Here is a 21,475-nt window from a genome sequence, read left to right as displayed (position 1 = left end):
CCTTGGGGAAGCACAGTGAAGTCCTTCAAGTTATGCACACAGAAGGTTTATTGGTTCCTCCTGGGAAGGATCCCCTCCCACTGTCTGTCCAGGAGCTGCCTCTGAAGCTAGTTCTAGGTCAATTGTTTTGTTCCCTGAGTATCTGAGTCCCCAGTAGGCAGTCTTCACTCAGGATCTGCGGGCACCAGGTTGCTCTGGAAGAGTTTGAGGATGTGGTTCTCGATCACCTGTTGCACTGGAAACAGGACAGGGGAAAGGTGGGCCATGAATCCAATGGAGGCTGCAGGGGCACCGGCCAAATTGTACACTTTCCTGGGGGATGAGCTGGGGTATCCCACCATGAGAACTGCACCCTGCCTCTCGGGGCACAAAAAAGGATCTCCAGGCCCTGGGACATGGATGGAGGACGTACTTCATACATGGGGAAATCCAGACTCTCCCCAGAGTACAGCTGGGAAGACTGAGGCACCCAAGCCAGGAAACTCAACTTCCCCATGGTTTGTAAAAAAGCACTTTTGGAGGCTTTTTAGAGTCATAAAAACAATCTTTATCAAACAAAACTGGTGACTTGTGACTTTTATTAAAGGATGAGAGGGGCCGTGAGGAATGATTTCTGTCCCAAGTGGGATAAAACTCAAAGGAATCCCTCCATGACCCCAAGGGTTTGGTTCTATTAGGATCTCTCCATTTCGTAGATGGGGAAGCTGAAGGGGGAAGTGGAGAATCAAACTGGGGTCTGCCTATGGTCCCCACTCACACCCACCTCCTGCCACAGAGAGGGCTAGCCTCAATGAGCCTGTGCACTGTGGCTCGGCCCCTCCTTGGCATCCTCATCCTGCCAAGCCTGTGTGTATACTGTTCCTCCAGCCTGGACACCATCCTCCCTCCCTCCCCTTGGGCCTCCAGGAAGCCCTCCCTGATTCCCACCTATCATGGGGCTGGGCCAGAGCTTCCTTTGGGCCTCCCAGCGCCTGTGTGTATCCCATCGTGAATCCAGTCGCTGACCCACATCGGCCTCCTGCATGTGCCCAGGCCAGGTACACTGTGGCACTACATGTTTGCTAACATGAACGCTCTCACTGCTAGCATCTGACACATCCGAGAGGCATGTCCTGTGTACCTGCGGTCACCCTACCTACAGCACACTGTCACTGCCCCATGTCTCAGGCTGACCTTTCCGATATCCCAGGGCCACGGCAAGATCCATTGGGGTATAGCCAGAGTCAGCCTCCGTGGTGAGATCAGCTCCTCGGGCTGCAAAGCAAAGCAGGTGTACAGGGGGGTGGAGGTGGGGGACTGGGAGCCCAGAATGGGGCATGGCGATTTGGGAGGTCCAGTGATCCCTCACAGTACAGCCACAGGCCTGCTGGTTGCCCGTGTGGGCTTGGATGAGAACCTGAGCTCTCCAAAGAATGTGGCCAATAGAATCCCCATCTGCAGGGTCCCTGAGGCATGGAGGGTGTGGGTGTTCAACCCGGTTAGCTAGACCCTTGTACTATCCCACCATCTCCTGTCCCCAGATCAGTCCTCTGGGAAAAGCAGATAGTGACCACGCATCCCAAGAGCTGTTCAAGCAGAGCTTGGACCCCTCCCTGGCCCTCAGGATTCCAGCTGCTACTCCCACTTACCCAACAAGGCTTCTACGCACTTCACATGGTTCCCACGCACAGCATACAGCAGTGGTGTCCCTCCATTCTGTTAAGGGCAGGGGCAAAGGCAACCAACATTCTGTCTTTTCCAGATTCTCAGAACACCCCCAACCCTCTAATTTAATGTGGTTCCTCCTCCTACTCATCACCTGGTCTAATTCCTCCTTTGGGTCTCAGCTTAGATACCCCTTCTTTCAGGAAGCCCTCCTTGACTTCCCTTGGCTATGTAAGCCACCTCCAGGCCCTTGCAGTTGCCTGTGTGTCTGCTATCACAGCGGTATTCACATTTCAGCTGACTGCTTATGTATCGTCTTCCTCTTCCTCCCCCCTAAACTAGGAGCTCTGCGAGGGATGGGTCTGTCTTGTGTTCTCAGCACCTATAACAGGCCTGGTACCCTGCCAGGTGCGCAGGGCAGTGGCTGGTGCCTCACCCAGTCGTAGATGTTGATGTCCACGTCACGCTCGAGCAGCAGCCCCACAATGTCTGTGTAGCCGCCCATGCTGGCCAGTGACAGGGCACTTTCCCGCTCCTTCGCCAGGATGTGGGGGTCAGCACCCTGCAGTGGGGTGGGGGGAGCGGGGAGCAGAGGGAGTGGCGATGGGACGGGTGAGGGCATCCCTTGGAATCCTGGGGTACCCATCGCAGCCCCATCTTACAGACATGGCACCAGCTGACTCAGACCCCAGCCCGCCCTCAAGTCCCTGGGAAGCCCTGAGCTGGGCTGGGACGCACCCACTCAAGCAAGAAGCGGACAGTCTCGATTTCTCCGAAGGCAGAGGCCCAGATGAGGGGGGTGAAGCCATGCTCGTCCGGCTTGTTGATGAGGTTGTCACCTGGCAGGAGGGGGGTGGTACCACTGGGATGCACCCCTGCCCCCTCTCCCCAGTGCTGTGGGAGCAGGGACAGGGCGGGCGGCTGGGGTCAGACGTGGGCGGGGGGGGTTACATGTGTGGACATGCTCAAACGTGTAGATAGGTGAGCATAAGTGGAGCCTCAGGTCATTTCAGGACCCACATGCATACCCCAACACGTGTGGTCAGACAGGGATGGATACACCAGCGTACTCGTGTGGACACACACCTTTCCTCAGATGTTCCTTCAGCTGGCTCAGCTCCCCTTGGGCCGCAAGCTGGTGGATGGACAGGGCTAGGGGCCAGAGAGAGCCAGAGTCCTCACCTGTCCCGTCCCCGCTCCGTGCCTCAATTTACCCCATCCAAAGTTGTTCCTCTCAGCCCCTGCCACTCCTACTGCCCCTGCCCTGCTACTTAGGGAGGCCGGGGGAGGGTGGGGGTGGGTAACCAGAGGCTCACTTACAGTCCAGGGTGGCTGGCAGGGCCGAAACCTCGTTCCCCCGCTGCCGGTTGGTGAGGGTTGTCGAGTGCTTCAGGGAGCTGCCTCCTGGAAGAGAAAGGAACGGCCTCAGTTTCCTCTCAGTATGTTTCTGGGGCTTCAGCCAAGTCTTGGGGGCCTGAAGCTACCAAAGACAGTGCCTCCCTCCCCCATTCACTCACTCTGCCCTCCTGGTGAGCCTTTCTTCTCTACACCTGGTGACATTCTGGGCAAACGAGACATAGTCCCTGCCCTCAAAGGGGGGGGGCGGTCAGACAGAAATAGAGAAATAAGTGTTCAGGAGCTATAAAAAGCAGGTAGTAGAAGAGAGTGGAAAGAGGGGAGGGCAGGGGGTGAGTCCATTTTAGACAAGGTGGTCAGGGAGGGCCACTCTGAGGAGAGGACACCAACTGAGAGCTTGGTCAGTTGAAGAAAACCAGCCCTGGGAAGAGGTCTGAGAACTTTCCACATAGAGGGAACAGCAGGGACCAAGGCCCCAGGAGGTACTGAATTCGACATGTTCAAGGATTCTAGTCAAAAGAAATCCTTGGGTCCTTAATAGGGTCAACAGAATCACCATCTGACCCAGCAATTCCACTCCTAGGTATCTACCCCAAAGAGCTGAAATCAACTGCTCAGACAACAACTTGTATCTGTACCCATGTGTACAGCAATACTAGTCACGACTGCCAAAAGAGGAACAACCCTAGTGTCCATCAGTGGATGAATGGATAAGCAAAATGTCGTCTGGGATGGACTATTATCAGGTCATAAAAAGTAAAGAAGCACTGACACATGCTGTAATGCGAATGAACCTCAAAAACACCATGCTGAGGGGTGCCTGGCTGGCTCGGTCAGAGGAGCATGTGACTCTTGATCTCGGGCTTGTGGGTTCAAGCCCCAGGTGGGATGTAGAGATTAAATAAATAAAACTTAAAACAAAACAAAAAACCATCGTGCTGAGCAAAAGAAGCCAGACGCAAAAGACATGTTGTATGATTCATTTATATGAAACGTCTAGGACAGGCAAATCCATAGAGACAGAAAGTAGATTACTGTTGACGGAGGCAGGGGAGGAGGGATGGAGAGTGACTACTAATGGGGATGGGGTTTCCTTTTGGGGTGATGGAAATGGTCTGGAATAATAGATAGAGGTGTGGGTTACACGCATCGTGAATGTACTTACTGCCATTGAACTGTGTGCAAGTCTGCTTAAAATAGTAACTTTTATGTCATGTGGATTTAGCCATCCTCTATTCATACGTGTGTACGTGTGTGTGTATGTATAAAAGCAATCTGTCATTGGGTGAGAGAGAGAAGACACATTCCAGGTAGTGGGACATAAAGACAGAGATCCTATCTTGGGCCTGACATTCCACTGTTCTTGCATCCCAGACGGGGAGTCGTCCAGGGGAAATATCCTACCTACCCTGAGGTGAGGAGGCACCAGCATCCGGTTCAGGATTCCCAGGCTCCAGGGTGCAGGGGAAAAGACTGAGCACCACAGTATCTGAGCCATCGGGGGCCTCATCCCCAGGGTCTTCAGGGTCCCCAAATTCTGGGATGGGGAGCTGCTGGGTCACACTGAGGTCCTCTGCAGGCTGGGTGGGCTCCATGGGGGAAGCTGGTGGAAGCACCAAAAGGGGAGAGAGAATAATTCTCAACAACTCCTATTAAGTAGGCACCAACAGCATACCCAATTTTGCACAGTGAGGGTGGCTAAACTCTAGCTCAGCTGGGAAGTAAAAACCAGAGTCCAGCTGCTTTTCAGGCCCACTCCTCCGCCCCCCTCACCAGGACACATACAACATGCTTTACATAAAATGGGGTCAACTACCTGGGTTCAAATCCCTCCACTTATAGGCAGAAAACTTGGGCACATGACTTAACTTCTCTGAGCCTCAGTTTGCTCATTAATAAAACAGAGAAGTGAGGTCTAAAATCATGCTTGTAAACAGCTAAGCTGGGGGCCTTATACACGGGCAGAGCTTAATAAACGTTCTCTGTAGTTATTTTTTTGGGGGGGTCCCCAGAATGAGTGAGTGCTCAACAAAGATGTGATTGGTCCCATCCCCATCGGCCCCTCCCAAACAGATCAGGAGGTCCACTCACCTCTAAAGAGCTTCCTCTGTCACCCCACGCCGCAAGCCCGGGTCCCCCAAAACTTGGGGGCCCAATTCACAAACTTTTCTCCTCCAACTGATACAGGAGGGAGCAAGCTAGAACCTGGACCCTCACCGTCCTGGTTTCTTCTGCCGGGACAGAGAGCAACTTGATACGCGACCGCTACCCCCACCCCAGAGCTCTCCCACTGCGCCTGCGCACCCTGCCTCCCCAAAAGTGCCTAAAGGCGAGAGCTGTAGAAGCTGCTTCTGGCCCTTTAAGACTTGAGGGAGGGGCGTGCTTTCCGCTGGGGCCCAAGCAGTGCTGTGGCGCTTGCGCGTTCTTGCCCCGGCATCTCCGGAGGGAGCCCGGCCGGGTCAGGAGGGATGGGTGGAGCCTCAGAGGGCTCTGAGGATTTCATTGCGCTTGTCTTCCGTCACTCCCCCCCAGCTCCGCCCACAGGTTTTTCCAAAGGGTGCCGCTAGGCTCCCGTTGAGGCCGGATGGGTGGGGCTTTCTCCAGTCGGAAGACGGTGGGCGGGGAGCAGTCGGGGCGTCAGGGATTTAAAGGGGCGACACTGCCGTTGCACCCGTCCACAACAATGCCCCCTTTGCGGTCCTGGAGGCTTATGAGCATGTGTAAGAATCTGATGGCAGCAGGAGGATACAGAAAGGCCGTTTAAAGCAGCCCGAAGTGGGCAATGTTTGGAACCATTTCCCCAATTCGTCTGCCCCCGGAAAAGGGAGTTCGGGAAAGGAGGGCGCCCTTTCCCCTCCCTGCCTAGGTGTCCCTTCTGGAGCTTCAGGGGTTCTCCGCCCCTTCCTCACCCGCCTACCGGTGTGCCTCCTTCCCCAGTCTCTCACTCACGGCTTCTCTCCAGTCTGGGTACTCAGAAAGGACTGGGGAAAGAAGGCCAATTGACACCGGAACTAGAGTGGCGCAGCGTCTGGTTTCACAGGGGGAGGTTTAGGTAGCCTTCCCCAGAGCCGAACTTCTGCTTCCGGTCTTCGGATCGGTCCGCGGTAGCTATGGAGGAACCGGAGATGCAGCTCAAAGGAAAGAAAGGTGGTGCAGAGCCTCGGGCTGGGCGGAAGGGTGACCCGACAGGGCAGGAGGGGACAAAGGCTTGGAGGGAGCATGCGGGGGAACTAATTGAACTACCATTGAATCCTGGCTCGGCCGTTGACTAGTTTTAAAACCTTTAGAAAGTCTCCGTGCCTCGGTTTTGTCATCTGTAAAATGGGGTGTATGGTAGTCTCTCCCGGTCCCCCCTAGGTTTGTTGTGAGAATTCAATGACCTGATGTTTGTAATGCATTAGAAGAACGCCTGGGACTTGGCAGTCGCTGTGCGTATTATTCCCTAATATGTTTACGCATTTGACTGGGTTTACGTTAAAATATTTGTGAGTCAACGTGTTTACAAATTACAAAGTGCCACAAACTATTTTTTAAAAAGATTTTACTTATTTATTTGACAGAGAGAGACACAGCGAGAGAGGGAACGTAAGCAGGGGGAGTGGGAGAGGGAGAAGCAGGCCTCCCACGGAGCAGGGAGCCCGATGCGGGGCTCGATCCCAGGACCCTGGGATCATGACCTGAGCCGAAGGCAGATGCTTAATGACTGAGCCACCCAGACGCCCCTGCCACAAACTATTTTTAAGTCATAAAGGTTTTTATTTTATCACACATTATTTCTAGTTGATTATTTAGAAGGCACAAGTACATTTCATTCCACCTTCTTTGCAACAACACAGAAGGGTAAGCTGTTATGTACATTTTCAAAATGAGGACTAGGAGGATTAGAGTACGTACAGTTTAGAGGTTGCAGGATGGGCTCTGCCCCACTGAGGGCGCGGTAGTGAGCTAGACAGACTGACACTGGCCAGACTCATGCACAGCCTCCTTTGAATCCCGGACACACCAGCGTTCTCTCTCTTGTCCACCGCTCTGTACTGGGCAATAGCATGGGGTCCATCTCTGTAACAAACCATGAGTGGGTGCTATTATCACTCTGTTTTTACAGATGAGGAAACTGAGGCTCAGAGACTCTCCTGCCCTCAAGAATCCAAGCTTTGATTTTTTTTTTTTTCTTGTAAACAGGTAACCTAATAAAGTGTAAGAGAAATGAACAAGGTGCTGAAGGTTGAGAATGAGGTGGAAGGGACATCTGATTAAGCTTGGTGATCAGGGAAGGCCTTGCCCAGGAGGTGACATTTGAGCTGAGACAGGAGGGATGAAAAGAAGCCAGTGAGAGAAGGGCGAGTCAGTGTCAGAACAGCAGGTGCAAAGGCACTGAGGTGGCAAAGTGTTCAGAGCTGTGCAGCAATACCGCAGCTCCTGGTCACGATATTTGTGGGTATTTAATTTAATTAAAATTAGGTAAAATTTAAAATTTATAGGATGAGCACCGAGTAATGTATAGAATTGTTGAATCACTACATTAGTACACCTGCAACTAATATGACACTGTATGTGGACTATACTGGAATGAAGATTTTAAAAAAATAATAAAATAAAATTCAGTTTGTGAGTCATATTAGCCACATTTCAAGTGCTCAGTGGCCATATGTGCCTAGTGCCTATGTTATTGGACACTATAGAACCTTTCTATCATCTCAGAAAGTTCTTTTGGACAGTACTGGGGTGTTCAAGGAACAGCCAGGAGGTCATTGTGTCTTGGGTGGAGGGTGAGGAGGGCAGGGAGGTCAACAGCAGGCAGAATATAGAGCCTTATGGACCATAGTAAGTTAGGTGATTTTATGCTGTGGTCGATGGGAGCCATGGGAGGATTTCAGACAAGGGAGGGACATATCTGACAGGTTCATTAGGAGCTCACTTTATCTGTTGTGTGGAGATTGGACTGTTGGCAGAGGGGAAGCAGGGAGACCAGGGAGGAGCTGACTGAACCTGGTATTCAGGTGGGAGGTGGCCATACCCAGACCAGTGAGGGCAGTGTAGTGGGAAGAATGGATGAGGGAAGAGAGAGAAACAGGATAGGGACGAAGCTGAGCAAGGAGTGCTGTCAGGTAAAATTCTTAGCCTGATCCTTCAGGAGAACTCAGAAGGATGAGTTATACCTCCACATTGTCCCAACAAAAGGCATGGGACATGATTTAATACCCTTTGATGGCTGAAGGCCATCCAGGGATCTAAGCTTCCAGGCATTTTCAGGTCCAGTAACTGGTGGGACTCTCTGAAGAAGAATCTCAGATTCATTCCTTGGGATAAAAGGAATGTGAAAAGGGTCCAAGTGGACAGAAGCAGTGTCTACTACAGGTGGGCTTGGGAGGGGAAAATCATGAGTCCACTGGATGTGTTAACATCATGATAAATGAGGCCTTTTCTGTGACCATCTCCTTCCACCTATCACCGGGGCCACAGGTGACCTAGCTCCTGGGTGGGACACCGGACAGTCCTCACTGCCTAGCTGGACTCATGGATTAAGCAGTCAAGAGTCTTATGCTTTGTCTCCGTGTCTCTGCTGCCCTTCCCCTTGTTCTGCCATCCCCGCCCCCCACCACCCCTACGCCCAACTGTTGATTTTCAATCCAGTCACAGACAAGTTCACTGAGAGTGTCTATGTCCTGGCCAACGAGCCGTCCGTGGCCCTATACCGGCTGCAGGAGCATGTGCGCCGCTCTCTGCCCGAGCTGGCCCAGCATAAGGTGAGCTCCACTTGCCCCTTCCCCTGCCCTCCCCCAGAGTCCTCACGTCATGAGCCAGGACCTGCTATGTGGAGCTGGGGCTGTTGGGGGAGGAGTCAAGGCTGGGACCCCGGCAAGGAGGCACGAGGTCCCTGAGACAGGTTGGGGCCATGGGTGGACAGACTTGGGAGAAGGGGACGCAGGATGTGCATTTGTTGTGACCTGTGTAGTGAGAAGGAGGCAGCTACATATGGACCCGAGGGAAAGATGTGCCAGGCAGAGGGAACAGCCGGTGCAGAGGCTCTGAAGCACGGTAGCCAGGTGTTCAGAGAAAGCCCAGACTGGTGGGGAAGGGGATCTGTAGGAGGGAAGATCAGAATGGAGGTGGCTGGTCTCTGGCCACAGTGATGGGTGATGAGGTGCTCCATCCCAGAGAACTGGGAGGGTGGAGGTGGCAGCCCCCTTGATGACAGCTTCCTATCCGCCATAGGCCGACATGCAGCGGTGGGAGGAGCAGAGCCAGGGAGCCATTTACACAGTGGAGTATGCCTGCAGGTGAGCACTGAAGCCTCCCCACTGCCGGGGAGCACCTCTTGGGCATTCAGGGGCACCTCAGCCAGCTGCCCAGTGAATCTTGCCCTGCTGAATGCACCTGAGTTGAGGCATGTGGATCTCGACTTACCTGGCCACACAGCAGGTTCCAGCCCAGGCCTGTGCTTCTCACCATCGGCCCAACCCGCACGTGCCTCAGGCAGGCTTCTTCAGGGAGCTGAGCCCCTCCGCATGTGTCATAGGAAGGGGTGATAACGGTTTCGGTTATTTGGGCCGGGAGCTGGTGCCTCAAGGGGTACTTCCCTCCCACAGCCAGGACCACAGACTGGCCAGTGGGATGAACAGCAGCTTGCGGGGAGGTCCAAAGCACAAATATGGCTGTTTATTTTTAAATGTTTATTTATTTATTTAATTTATTTATTTTAAGATTTTATTTATTTATTAGAGAGCACAAGTGCGGGGGGTGCAGAGGGAGAGTGAGAGACTCCCCACTGAGTAGGGAGCCCGATGTGGGACTCGATCCCAGGACTCTGGGATCATGACCTGAGCCGAGGGCAGACTCTTAATGGACTGAGCCACCCAGGTGCCCCTTAAATTTTGATTTCTTTCCATTTTATTTTTTTAATTTTAAGTAGGCTCCACACCCAATGTGGGGCTCGAACTCACGACCCTGAGGTCAAGAGCTGCAAGCTCCACTGAGTGAGCCAGCGAGTCGCCCCTCCAGTTTTTTTTATTGTGTAACATACACATAAAATTTATCACTTTGACCATTTTTAAGTGTACAGTTCAGTGGTATTAAATACATTCGTAATGCTGTATAGCCATCACCACCATCCATTTCCAGAATTTTTTTCATCTGGCAAATCTGAAATTCTCCCTGTTAAACACTAACTCACCTTCCCCTCTCTCCTAGCCCCTGGCATCCACCATTCTGTTTCCTATTTATGAATCTGACCATTCTAGGGACCTCACACAATTGGAGTCTTATAGTATTTGTCTTTTGTGTCCATCTCCTATCCCTCAGCATGCTGTCCCCCAGGTCTCCCTATGTGGCAGCCTGTGTCAGAATGTCCTTCCTCTTGAAGGTCAAATGGTATCCCATTGCATAGGGGCACCACATCGTAGGCATCTGTCAGTGGATATTTGGGTGGCTTCCATGCTTTAGCTACTGTGGACAGTGCTGCTATGAACGTGGGTGGACCATTTATTCTTCTTCTTCTTTTTTTTTTTTTTTAAGATTTTATTTATTTATTTGAGAGAGAGAGAATGAGAGAGAGAGAGAGCATGAGGAGGGGAGGGTCAGAGGGAGAAGCAGACTCCTCGCTGAGCAGGGAGCCCGATGCGGGACTTGATTCCGGGACTCCAGGATCATGACCCGAGCGGAAGGCAGTCGCTTAACCAGCTGAGCCACCCAGGCGCCCTATTCTTATTCTTCTTAGTTTGTGTTTAGCTTTCGCTAAATCTTCAGATTCTCCCCGTCCCGCCCCCGCTAAGGGAAAGGTGTGTGAGAGAGTAAAAAGCGGTAGTCAGCGTTTCTTTTCATCATTGCACCTTTGCAGGGCTTGCCTCCTGCTCTTCTGTTGGTTCCCCTGACTATACTTAATGTCCTGGCTTGTTCTGTTTGCCTCGGGAGTCTGGCAGTTTTATTTAGAAGTGCCGCTTGCCCTTTGTGCTGGCTAAGTCATTTTGGTGGAGGCCAGACACCCCAGCAGTTCTCATCTGTGGCACCGTGGGCTTGGCCTGCCTGTTTCTGTTGTGTGGGTGAAGGTTCCTTGACAGGAAGTCCTGCTGCCAGGGGCACTGAGCTGAGTGTTCTGCCATCAGCAGCCTTGGCCCCTCCACTGGGACAGATGGCGGTTTCTTGAGGATGGTGGCCTCAGATACCCTCCTTAATTAGCTCAAGGAAGAGTAGAAAAGAAGTAGAGGAGTTTCTGTCTCACGTCTGCCAAACAGCTGCCAGACAGCTTCTGGACAGCTGCGAGCTCGCTAGCGAGGCCCAGGTTAAAGGAAGAACACGTCAGAGTCCGTACTTTCTCCCGGTTCTTCTAGCTGCCCCGTCTAGTGCAGGAGTCCAGGCTAAGGGTGACTGTTCACACTTAAAATTTTAATGCAGCAAAATGAAATAAAAGATTCATCTCCTCTGTCTCACATAACCATATTTCAGGTGCTTAGCAGCCAAGTCAGTGGATAAAGAATGTATCTACCATGTTCCGGAAAGTTCCACTGGGCCATGCTGAGCTAGGCAGGAGGCCAGTGTACTCTGAGCACTTCTCTTGAGGGAGATGCAAATTTCTCTATGCTAAGAGACCAGGTTTCCTTTACGGACACGAAAGAGCCCTTATCTTTTAGTTGTTCAAAATGCTTTACACAGTGTTAACAGTTGGTGTAAAATTTAAAGGTATTAAATTGGGGTAAACTATTCAGTAGGGAACTTATAATAGCGAGCTTTTTATCAAGGTGGGTAAACAGAAAAGCTGACTGCATTTGGTGGTGCTAAGATGAGCAAACTAACAGAGCAGGTGACAGCCAAAGCTCCTCCCCGCCCCCACTCCCGCTTTGATCTCCTGGCCATTTTCCAGCAGGTCCCTGGCTGATAATAAATGGGAGTGAGTGATTTCTTGGTCTTTATTAGAAGGGCTTTAAAATGACGCTTCTATTTTTACTGCAGATGTTACACAGGTGACTTGCTGGCATTAGCAAGGCCCTGAGTGGCCTGGTAAACATTTTCCTGTAGTGCCTTTGGAAAGGCCATTTTCCTTAGACATTCATCAATGTGGTACCAACACGAGGTTAGCACAGCTTTGCTGTGGTGCCCCCCCCCCCAAACGGTGGTGAATTATTCTAGTTCCCTCCAAACTCACCTCCAGAGCTTTTCATAGTTGAGTTGATAAGCTTCCTTCAGAGGCAGGAATAGGTTATCTAAGAGGAAAGCAAGATGTCTTTGAGGTTATCTTTACATGCTTATAGCTTCTTCAAAACATTAGGTGATCTAGGGGCACCTGGGCGGCTCTGTTGGTTAAGCATCTACCTTTGGCTGAGGTCATGATCCCAGGGTCCTGGGATCCAATCCCACATCGGGCTCCCTGCTCAGCGGGGGGCCTGCTTCTGTCTCTCCCTCTGCCATTCCCCCTGCTTGTGCTGTCTCTCTCTCTCTCCAATAAATAAATAAAATCTTTACAAAAAAAACAAACCAACCAAACAAAAAAAGATTAGTTGATCTAGCAGCAGGGATGTAAAAGTTGCATCTGGGGTGCCTGGCTGCCTCAGGAGAAAGAGCATGTGACCCTTGATCTCGGGGTCATGAGTTCGAGCCCTGTGTTAGGTGTAGAGATTACTTAAGTGAATAAATAAATAAAAACTTTAAAAAAAGTTGCATCTGGCCATCATGTGCTCTGTTGGATGGATATCATCTAGGCACGGCAGGGAAATTGAAACTTGAAGCCCATGATAAGCCCTCCAGGAGGACCGTAGCATCCCCCAGGTGCCTGCTGAGCCCTGAGCCCGTGCAGGCCCCCCACGAACCTCCATTTGGGAGGATACACCCGCACGCGTGGGAAGGGGAGGGTAAAGCAGGCGTGGCGCCGACTGGGTCCATCCTCCCATTTCAGCGCCGTGAAGAATCTCGTCGACAGCAGCATCTACTTCCGCAGCGTGGAGGGTCTTCTCAAACAGGCCATCAGCATCCGGGACCACATGAACGCTGCCGCCCAGGGCCACAGGTAGCTCCGGGGACCGCCCCCTCCTGCTGCTCTCAGCCTCCTCGCTGTAAGGACCTTTGCTGCTCAGCCAGGAACTGCTGCTTCTCACTCCTTAGCTCCCTTTCCTCATCTCATGGTGTCTGGTGGCTTCCTCTCGTCCTTTGGCATCTGTAGTGGGAGAGTTCAGCCACTCAGCACCTAGTCCTGAGCTCTGCTGTGGGCCCAGCCCTGGGCTGGGGACTGGGGACACGGCAGTGACCAACACCCACGTGCTCATGGTCTCACGGGGAGGCACACAACGACCAGGTAAACACGGAACAGACAAGAGCACTTCAGATGCATGAAGGAAGAAAAGGGAGGTGGGAGCAGAGGCCTGAACACCATGCAGACAGAGGTGCCCTGGGGAGGGTGTTCCAGGTTGGACAGCGGTGAGGTCAGAGGCCTTGGGGCTGGTGATCTGGGGCTGGTGTTGGAGGAACATCTAGGAGGTGGGTGTGGCCAGAGCTGGGGAGCAAGGGGGAGCCAGCGGGGTGGGCAGGGGCCTTGCCGGCAGCAGGGAGGGCCCCAGAGCTGAAGGAGGCTTCAGACCGGGCACCAGATGGCCTCAAAATGAAAAGCACTTGCAGTCCTTGCACACGGGAGAGAGAGTTTTTGTTTTCATTTTCACGCTAACGTAATAAACATGCATTTGAACACACGGGCACGTGCTGTGAGCTGGAACCCGACTTTGAGATGTGTCTGGCTCCTTCAGTTTAGGGGTTCTGGCATGCCTGTTCCCCACCAGACATTTAGAAAGAAAAAAAAATCTGTGCCACTGTTTCTGAAAACTGAGACACAAGAATTGTCAAAAACAAAAAAAGCCTTGTGGATGTGTAAGAATGGGCGTGCCGCCGTTTCTCTCTGAGGGTAGCATCGCGTGCATTTCTCTGGGTTCGTTGTGCCGCAGGTCGGTGACAGCCATCCGGACAAGAGTTTACTGTGTAGTGTCACGCACGGCACCCTATGCACAGTAGGGCTGCGAAAAGCCATCGCCCTGACTTTTCATTCACCGTGTCCCGAGCGCTTTCGAAGGCCTTGCTTGGGCCTGCTGCTGTGAAAAGGCAGGTGCTTCTGAAAAAGGCCATAGCAGTGTGAGGTGCTGCTCCCCCTTCTCTGTGTGGGTTTGAAGGGCCTGGTCCTGCATGAGTCCCCACCATGACCTCTGAAGTGGGTGGCTGGTCCCATTTTTACAGAGGATGCCCTGAAGGCTGAGGCCAAGGGTCTTAGGGGACTGGAGGGTGATCCAGTCCCATCTCCAGCCTAAGTGAGCAGGCCCGACTGGCCTCTGACTTTGGCCTCAAGGACGCTGCTCATGTTTTGTTCCAGCCCTGAGGAACCACCCCCGCCCTCCTCAGCCTGATCCCAGAAGAGACTTGGAGGTGCTTTGGCCCCTCTGACGCAGGTCAGTGCCAAGTGGGGTCGTGAGCCTCTGTCCTCCATGCTCTGAACTAACCCACCCTCTCCGTGTCCCAAAAGGGACCTGCTTGACTAACCACTTGGGCTTTCTCCCTGGGCTTGTAGGATGCTTTCATCAGTGGGAGGCTTCAGGGTGGTAGGGACCTTGAGCCCTCTGCTGCTCAGGACGTCATCAGCCCTTCTCCCTCGTGCTCTTTTCTGCCATCTTCCTGCCCCTTATCCAGGCCACAGGCCCTGTCCCAACCCCAAGTTCCCCCTGCCAAGACAGAAAGGGGATCCCATGTTTCTCCTAGCCTGCCACGTGCCTGCTGCTTGCTCCACTCACACACATTCTCTCAGGCAGAGCCCAGCGTGGCGGTTACCCACCCAGCTCAGGAATCTTCGCCCCATTGCCGACCTGCCGTGTGACCCTGAGAAAGTCCCTCCCCTGTCCGGTCTCTGCTTGTCCCTTCTGTCAGAGAGGCTCGTCAGGCAGCGGAGGGTGCTGCGCCCAGTGCTGTGTGTCGTAGCTGTCAGCTACTGCTGCATGACAGACTCTCCCAGAACTTAGGGGCCTACACACCAGTCGTGGGCCTGCTCGCAGTTCTCCAACGTGGGCTGGGCCCCGCTGGGCAGGTTGGCCGGGCTGACCTGGAGGCCGCCATCTGGCACTCATCAGAGTTCGCTGGGGCTGCACAGTCAGAGGCGGCCTTGCTGTCACATCTGAATCTTGACCAGTGCTGTCTGGCTGCTGGGGGTCCAGTCCTCCTGGGCACGGCCTCCCGGGCAGGCCAGCCCAGGCTTCTCTGGGGACCGGGTGCCAAAGAGAGCAGCCCCGGCGTGCACGACGTTCACCTTGCAGCTGTTCCATTTGTCAAGGCCAGCCACGTGGCCAGGCCCAAAAGCCGAGGGGAGAGGCCTGCAGGGAGGCATCAACACCAGGAGTGTGGCTGACCGCGTGAGGAGAGCACAGCGCCCAGGAAGGCCGCGCATGTTGCTCTTCTGTGCCCGTGGAGGGCAGACCCTGGCAGATGGGAGGCCCCTGAGGGACTTTCTAGCCCTTACTCTTGTAGCTCTCAAAGCCCTGCTCATTTGCCAGGCACTGTGGTGGTGCTCTCAGAGGGCTGGGGTGGGGACCAGGCCTTCACGCCCCAGAGCAACAGCGCCTCCCCAGAGCCGAGAGGCAGCAGAGCTCCTGCCCGTGCGGTCTGAGGACTTCATGAACAGCTGCTGGATGCTACGTTTAGCTCTCTGGGGGTACTGGGGAGTCCCACAGGCTGTGGGATCACCTAGGGGGCATCGGGAGGGCCTGGAGCCGGGGGGGCTGCCAAGAGGGTCAGCAGCCCACCCCAGTGGCCTGCACAGGGTTGCCCACCAGCCCTGGGCCATCATCTCCCTCCACCCATGTCTTTGCCCTGGTCCCTCCCACCATCCAGCCTCAAGGATGCTGCCCTTCCGACACCCCGTGTCTTCTACCGTCCCTCTGCTGCTGCAGCCCCTCGGAATAAAATGCTCTGTGGCTCCTCTGGATCCTGCCTGTGTCCCTACAGACCCTGGTCCCTTTCTCTTCAGAATTGCTGCCCACTGTCCCTCTCAGAGTCTTCCATCCCCACTTTTCCCCCAATACTGCGCCCCACAGAGTGACTGGTGGCCTTTATAGGGTCTAGTTGCAGTCTCCCCGGCTTCTGACTTCACCTGCCTTTCCAGTCCTGGGCCTGTACGCACGGTTCCCTTTTATAGAAGAGGAAACAGTCTCAGAGAGGTGAGGCGGGGTCACCACCCTTGACCGGAAGTGGGAGTCCTACGCAACCCCTCCAAGCCCTGGGTTTCACTTCTCCGTCCCACCCAGGCTCCTGCCTCAGGTGATGCCTCATCAGGGTGACCTTGCAGCCCTGGGGGTCTCACACCTCTCCCTGACCCTCATCCCCCAGCCCAACTAAAGCCGGGCCTTTGGACACAACTCTGGGATCCGGCAGCGACTGAAGACCGAGTAAGTGTGGCCAGCACATTCCTCTTCTGCCCAGAGCCTCTGGGCCCCTCTGGGAATGTCTAGAGATAAGGCTTTGCTGCCCCTGGACACCTGCCTGCCCCCTGTCAATCATGGACACGGTCATGGCCATGGCCCCTCAGCCCAGTAACTGCCACCCTGTTAAACCTGATCAGCCACTCACTGTGTGCCCAGCACTATGCTGGGGCTTTTGCAAGGGTCATCTTTTCATCCTTCATCCTCAGGCAGCCTTGTAAGGCAGGTGTCACCCCCAAATACAAATGGGAGAAGAGTCTTCAAGAGGTGGCATGAGCTGTACAAGGTCACACAGTGGACTCATCTGGCTTAGTCCCAGCCCTGTCTCTGACATGCTGTGTGACATGGGGCCCAGAGCTGGGTCTCTCTTGTCCTCCCTTTCTCCACCTGGACAAGGAAGGCTGGGCTGGACCTTCTCTACAGGCTGAAGGGGGCATTTGTGTACCTGCCTGCATGGCCCACATTCTGTCTTGAGCAGAAATGCCCACCCCAGACTCGGGCCATATGGAAAAGCTACCTTTCATTGGCCAATCAGAGCCACCCTCTCCCAGGTGACCAAGATTGGGTGGAGATGAGCGTGTGACCCAGGGAGAGGTCTCACCCAGAAATTTTGCTGGGAAGCATGGGGAAGTCACCGCCTTCCCATTAGGGTTGTTCAGCTAGGCAGATAGAAGGGGAGACCAAGAACACTCGTGGGGTCCTAGACCTAGCTGTACCCGACACCAGCAAAACTCGATTCCTCAGTATCATTAGTCTCCAACTTACTGTATTTGCCAAAATTGCTCTGAGTCCATTTCTGCTGACTACAGGAGAGCCCACACTGACCACTATGACTGTCAAGGCTGGAAGGTCATGCTCCAAGGTCAGCTGTGTGTCATTGCAGTGTCTAGCACCAGATACCAGGGGGAGCAGAATGGAGTTATTTGGGGTAGAGTCAGGGTGAGTCACAGGCCCACTGCTCTGGTTGGAAGAGAGGGGTGCCAAGAGTCAGGGGCACCCTAGGGGAGAGAGGGTCCTGGTGGGGTGTCAGTGTTGTGGAGGAGCCTGAGGGCCTAGAACGGGGTTCATGAACACAGGAGGTGTGGAAGGACTACCTCCCACAGCCAGGAAATAGGTCAGTTCTTTCCCCTTTCTAGGGTGTATTAGGGGCCTCAGTCCACCATCCTGCCTCCACACTGCCCCAGCTCAGTTTTGCAGGGAGGGAGGATCCTTAAGTCCACCCCATTAGTGGCCTTGACTGGTGTGTGGCATCCCCCAGAGTCACTCTCCCTGTTTGCCCACTCTGAAGGCGCTTCTTGTCCGACTGTCCTTCCACCTGTCTGTCAAGCAGCCATTTGTCCAGCAAACCTTGACTGCCTTCTGTGGGCCAGGCCCTGCCCAGGGATGCCCTGGTGAGCAAGACAGGCCAGCCCTGTCAGACCTAGGGGTCAGACGGGCAGGACAGACAGGCAGCTAAGTAAGTTAATTGCATATATTCTAGGGGCTGCCGAGGGCTTGCTCCTGCCCTGTGACCTAGGCGGGAGCATCCGTGGTGTGCCCCAGACCATCCCAGGGCTCCCCATCACCCACAGTCCCTCCGTGCGATCTCAGCTAATGACTCATAGTGTTCTCCATTCAAAGAGCAGGACTCTGGCCTGAAGACCCCTCACACTCCCAGCCCGGGGGCTCCCTATGTCGCTGGTTTATTTGCATTTCATTTGCACGTCCGTCTCCCACTCCCACCTAGAGAACGTTCACACCCGCTGGCCACCAGGGGGCGCAAGAGGCAAAGACTTGGTCAGCCCAGTGGGCTTCCCAAGTGGTCATTCATTGTCCGCATTCCTGGCTGTTCCTGCTGGGTGCATTGTGATCCTCTGCTCTTTTTCACCCCATACATCCTTGCTCCCATTTTTCAGAGCGTGAACTAAAGTTCCATGAGGCCGGTTTACCCAGCAGCACCTCGCACCTACCCTCATGTGCTTGCTCCTGGGCTCTGCTGGCAGCCTCCCCTCCTTGCCAAGGCGGAGGTGCGGGCATTCTGAGACCCGACTCAGTAGGATTTGCTCCCAGGACAGCCCCAGAGATAGGAATTGGGGGTAGCTGGGAGAGAGGCAGTGAGCTCCTTGTCCCATGAGGCATTCAAGCTGGAACCTAGCACGCATGAGGGTAGGGATGACCTGGAAAGAATCTCAGCTCTGGGTGAATTGTGAGGCCACTCCAGCCTCTTTCAAATCTGTGGATGGGGTAAAAGGAGGCTCAAGAGAACAGTGACTTGCCTCCAGTTGGCCCACAGTGGTCAGGATGGGACTGAGACTTCAGTTTTGGCTTTTTGTCCTTAGCCCCAATCCAAGTTGTTTTTTATTTCGGGCCTGCTCTATACCCCCAGACGGTTCTACCCCTAGGAAATTCCTTCCTAGCTCTGCCACATCCCCCAGCGAAGTCTTTGGTTGCCTCAGCTTGGTCCCCATGCCCCTCCATCACTCAGACCCTCTCCAGGGCTCTCTAGTTCTTCAAGAAACCCTTGGATACACCCCTTTGGTGCCACCACACATGGGACCCGGCCTGGAGGAGCCTCCATGATGGGGGAAACCGAATCAGACACAGACATCCCCAACCGCCTGGGTCAGTGATGGGCTGGGAGGAGGAATGGGGATAGAGGAACCCCAGATGGGAGGAGGGGGCATTGAAGGTGGGCCTCGAAATGATTCCAGCCTCCAGGAGGAGGGGCTGCTATTGTCCCCATTTTTCACATGAGCGAACAGGCTCACAGTGGTGCAGTGACCAGCCTGAGATCATGCAGTGAGTGGCAATGGGAACTGGGATGGGGACCTAGGCTCTCTAACCCTGAGGCCCTATCTACTGGACCACACTATACTTGCCATGGAGGGTCCTTCAAAGCCTTCCCATTCTGACATTGTGGGAGGGGATCTGGAGGAGGGAGAGGCAGCTTTTCCATTCCTTCCTACCTTCTCACCCTACCTCCACCTGTGCACACATCCCCCATCCTCCAGGCCCCTTCCCAAATCACCCTCTATGGCCCTTTCTACTCCTCCCCCCAACCCTCCCTTCCACTCTCCAACCTCATACTCCAGCAACTAAGGGTGTCCCCTCATCTGAGAAGACTGAGGTTGAGACTTTGACTGCCCTGCTGGGGGATGAAGGGTATAGGACAGGAACTGGGGTAAAGACAAAAAGAAGGGGCTGTTACAGAAAACAGTGTGAGTCATAGAAGGTGGAATTGGCCAGAATGGGAAGGGGGTGTGGAACATGAGTGGTGGTGGGGGGGGGAGCAGGGGCAGGAACATAGGAGGGAAGCCCTAGTGGTGGGAGGGGGCAGTGTGTGGGATGCATGGGGGTAGACCCAGCCAGCTCAGATCAGGCAGACCCTTCCCGACATGCCCTGGTTACTCCCAGAGCTGCTCCAGCTGCTGCCCTCACGTAACCAGAGCCTGCCTGTTGCATCAGAGGCGGGCGGGCAGCCACGGGTAAATAGAGCAGCCCTCGGGGGGCCCGGGGCTCCCCAGCCACCTGCACGCTCCCCAAGCCTTGTTCTGTGCTTTGGAGCCAAGGCAGAAGCCCCCATCCTAGCCTGGGCTCTGGTGTGTCCTTGGGACATCTGAGTGTTTGGCGTTGGGCATTGTGGGGGCAGTGTAGTGGGGGCAGAGGCAGGACCCCTGGTCCCTACCTTCTGACAATGTGAACCCTAGCTTATGTCCAAAGATGAAAGCTTTGCCTAGACTAGGGATCCAAACTGCCCATGTCACAGATGGGTAGATTGAGGTTTGGGGAGAGGCCTCCCAGAACCCCAGTTCCCTGCCTCAGTGTCCCCCCCCACATCTCTGCATGCTCCCCACAGAGTCCAGGAGTCTAGCCATCTCCTGTTGTCTTCCAAGAAGGTGGATACCAGGCAGCCGTTGCAACCCACCTGCTCTCCCACTTTATCTGCCCCAAATCGACCCCTTCCTCTCCATCTGGAGCCTCTCTGTGGATGCCCAGCCCAGTCTGCTTCTGCCTACTGCTCTGGCTTCGTCTCCCTCATCTCCCCCACCAAAGAATGCTCTGCACTCTGCCTCTACACTTTTGCAAGTGCTGTTGCCTCTTGGAAAACCCTTCTCCCAGTGGCAAACTCCTATTCATGCTTCAAGGCCCAGTAAAATGCTCCCTTTTCTGGGAAGCCCTCCCTGGCTCCCCAGAGCTGGGGGAGTGTGTGGCAGCTCTGCCTTCTCTAGGATTACACAGTCCAAAATCATCTTCATTCTGTAATTCTATTCACATTGATTCACTCACCAATCCTGTTCTGATTTCCTTTCTGGACCTGGCCCTCTGCTGGGTGGTGCTGGGATCCCAGGGAGGGAGTGGATACAGGGGTTCGGACTGGGGTCTAGTCCTGGAAGCCACATCCCCTGCACACAGCTGACCTTTCAAGTGGAGGAGGACACCCAGCAGCCAGAGGGGTCTGTTGCCCTCCTGTGGAGACACGGGAGGCAAGCAAGCATCCAGCCACAGGGGGCACATACGAGCAAGCCCACATCGGCGACCCAGAGCAACAGTCCCTCCATTTGGGTGAGAGCAAGGATCAGTGTTGGCTTCCGGAAGGGCTCCGTCCCTGGGGCCTTCAGGGTCTTGGGTCAGAGTTATATTTCACTCAGTTTAGAATAAGTCTAGGGTTGGGGCTAGCAGTGATCCGAACTAGAGACAGGGTCCGAATTAGCGTCAGGGTCACAGTACTAAGGTCAGGGCAAGCAGTGAGGGCGGGGGCAGTCTGGCGGGTCTGATCCAGCCCCCGCCCTGGTCCCCTCTCTTCATTATACGCCCTCCTCATTTCAGCGTCTTCCGGGCTCTGAGTCCGGGTCCCTAGAACTCCCGGGGCGGGGCCACGCCCAAGTGCCTGCCCATCACGGCCCATATGCAAATGATCCCCACCCCAACCAATCAGCTCCCGTGGGGGCGGGGCCGCCCGTTCGAAGGCACCTGTGGCAGCCCCGCGCTCCGAGCTCTGTGCTGCAGCTGCGAGACTGGTCCGCGAGCGTCCAGAGGGCCCCAGGCCCAGCAGGTGCGTGTCG

The 21,475-nt window shown here is 54.4% G+C and overlaps 3 protein-coding genes across 15 annotated transcripts in view; 2 read left to right on the top strand and 1 right to left on the bottom strand.

The window, feature by feature from the left end:
* Positions 1-30: 30 nt before the first annotated feature.
* On the bottom strand, positions 31-6,001 carry RFXANK (regulatory factor X associated ankyrin containing protein). Of its 7 annotated transcripts, none has more exons than XM_081816032.1 (10): positions 5,910-6,001; positions 5,092-5,231; positions 4,409-4,603; positions 2,965-3,048; positions 2,731-2,796; positions 2,383-2,483; positions 2,081-2,206; positions 1,629-1,695; positions 1,174-1,254; positions 274-704 (listed from the first exon to the last, which is right to left on the bottom strand). In XM_081816032.1, the coding sequence occupies exons 3-10, from the start codon at positions 4,593-4,595 to the stop codon at positions 484-486; spliced, it is 933 nt and encodes a 310-aa protein (XP_081672158.1). In that variant the 5' UTR covers positions 4,596-4,603; positions 5,092-5,231; positions 5,910-6,001; the 3' UTR covers positions 274-483. The 7 variants fall into 7 exon arrangements, with proteins under 7 accessions (XP_006744637.2, XP_081672188.1, XP_081672158.1 ...); XM_081816034.1 differs by having other exon boundaries at positions 5,918-6,000; XM_006744574.3 differs by lacking the exons at positions 274-704; positions 5,910-6,001 and adding an exon at positions 31-235 and having other exon boundaries at positions 5,092-5,320.
* Positions 6,002-6,016: 15 nt separating this feature from the next.
* On the top strand, positions 6,017-15,940 carry BORCS8 (BLOC-1 related complex subunit 8). 6 transcript variants are annotated; one of them, XR_014144215.1, is made up of 6 exons: positions 6,017-6,147; positions 8,635-8,747; positions 9,217-9,281; positions 12,887-12,997; positions 13,923-14,076; positions 14,342-15,940. XR_014144215.1 is itself a non-coding variant. In XM_031040466.2 (6 exons), the coding sequence occupies exons 1-5, from the start codon at positions 6,111-6,113 to the stop codon at positions 14,373-14,375; spliced, it is 360 nt and encodes a 119-aa protein (XP_030896326.1). In that variant the 5' UTR covers positions 6,017-6,110; the 3' UTR covers positions 14,376-14,417; positions 14,775-15,940. The 6 variants fall into 6 exon arrangements, 5 of the variants coding, with proteins under 5 accessions (XP_030896326.1, XP_006744639.1, XP_081672209.1 ...); XM_031040466.2 differs by lacking the exon at positions 13,923-14,076 and having other exon boundaries at positions 14,342-14,417; positions 14,775-15,940; XM_006744576.3 differs by lacking the exon at positions 13,923-14,076 and having other exon boundaries at positions 14,342-14,417; positions 14,771-15,940.
* MEF2B (myocyte enhancer factor 2B) overlaps positions 14,339-21,475 on the top strand; it is a 23,950-nt gene continuing 16,813 nt past the window's right edge. Inside the window, exon 1 of one of the 2 annotated variants that reach the window (XM_081816017.1) lies at positions 14,339-14,417. The gene's annotated coding sequence lies outside the window, so the exon portion shown is untranslated. Of the gene's footprint in view, positions 14,418-16,081; positions 21,466-21,475 lie in introns of those variants that run through there. The other variant, XM_006744581.3, reaches the window with a different exon arrangement.

The sequence above is a fragment of the Leptonychotes weddellii genome, chromosome 1 (assembly GCF_054177405.1).
Source record: "Leptonychotes weddellii isolate Sample4059 chromosome 1, ASM5417740v2, whole genome shotgun sequence".
Taxonomy (NCBI): Eukaryota; Metazoa; Chordata; class Mammalia; order Carnivora; family Phocidae; genus Leptonychotes; species Leptonychotes weddellii.
The sequence above is the reverse complement of the archived record's forward strand: the minus strand, read 5'-3'. Positions and strand labels throughout refer to the sequence as shown.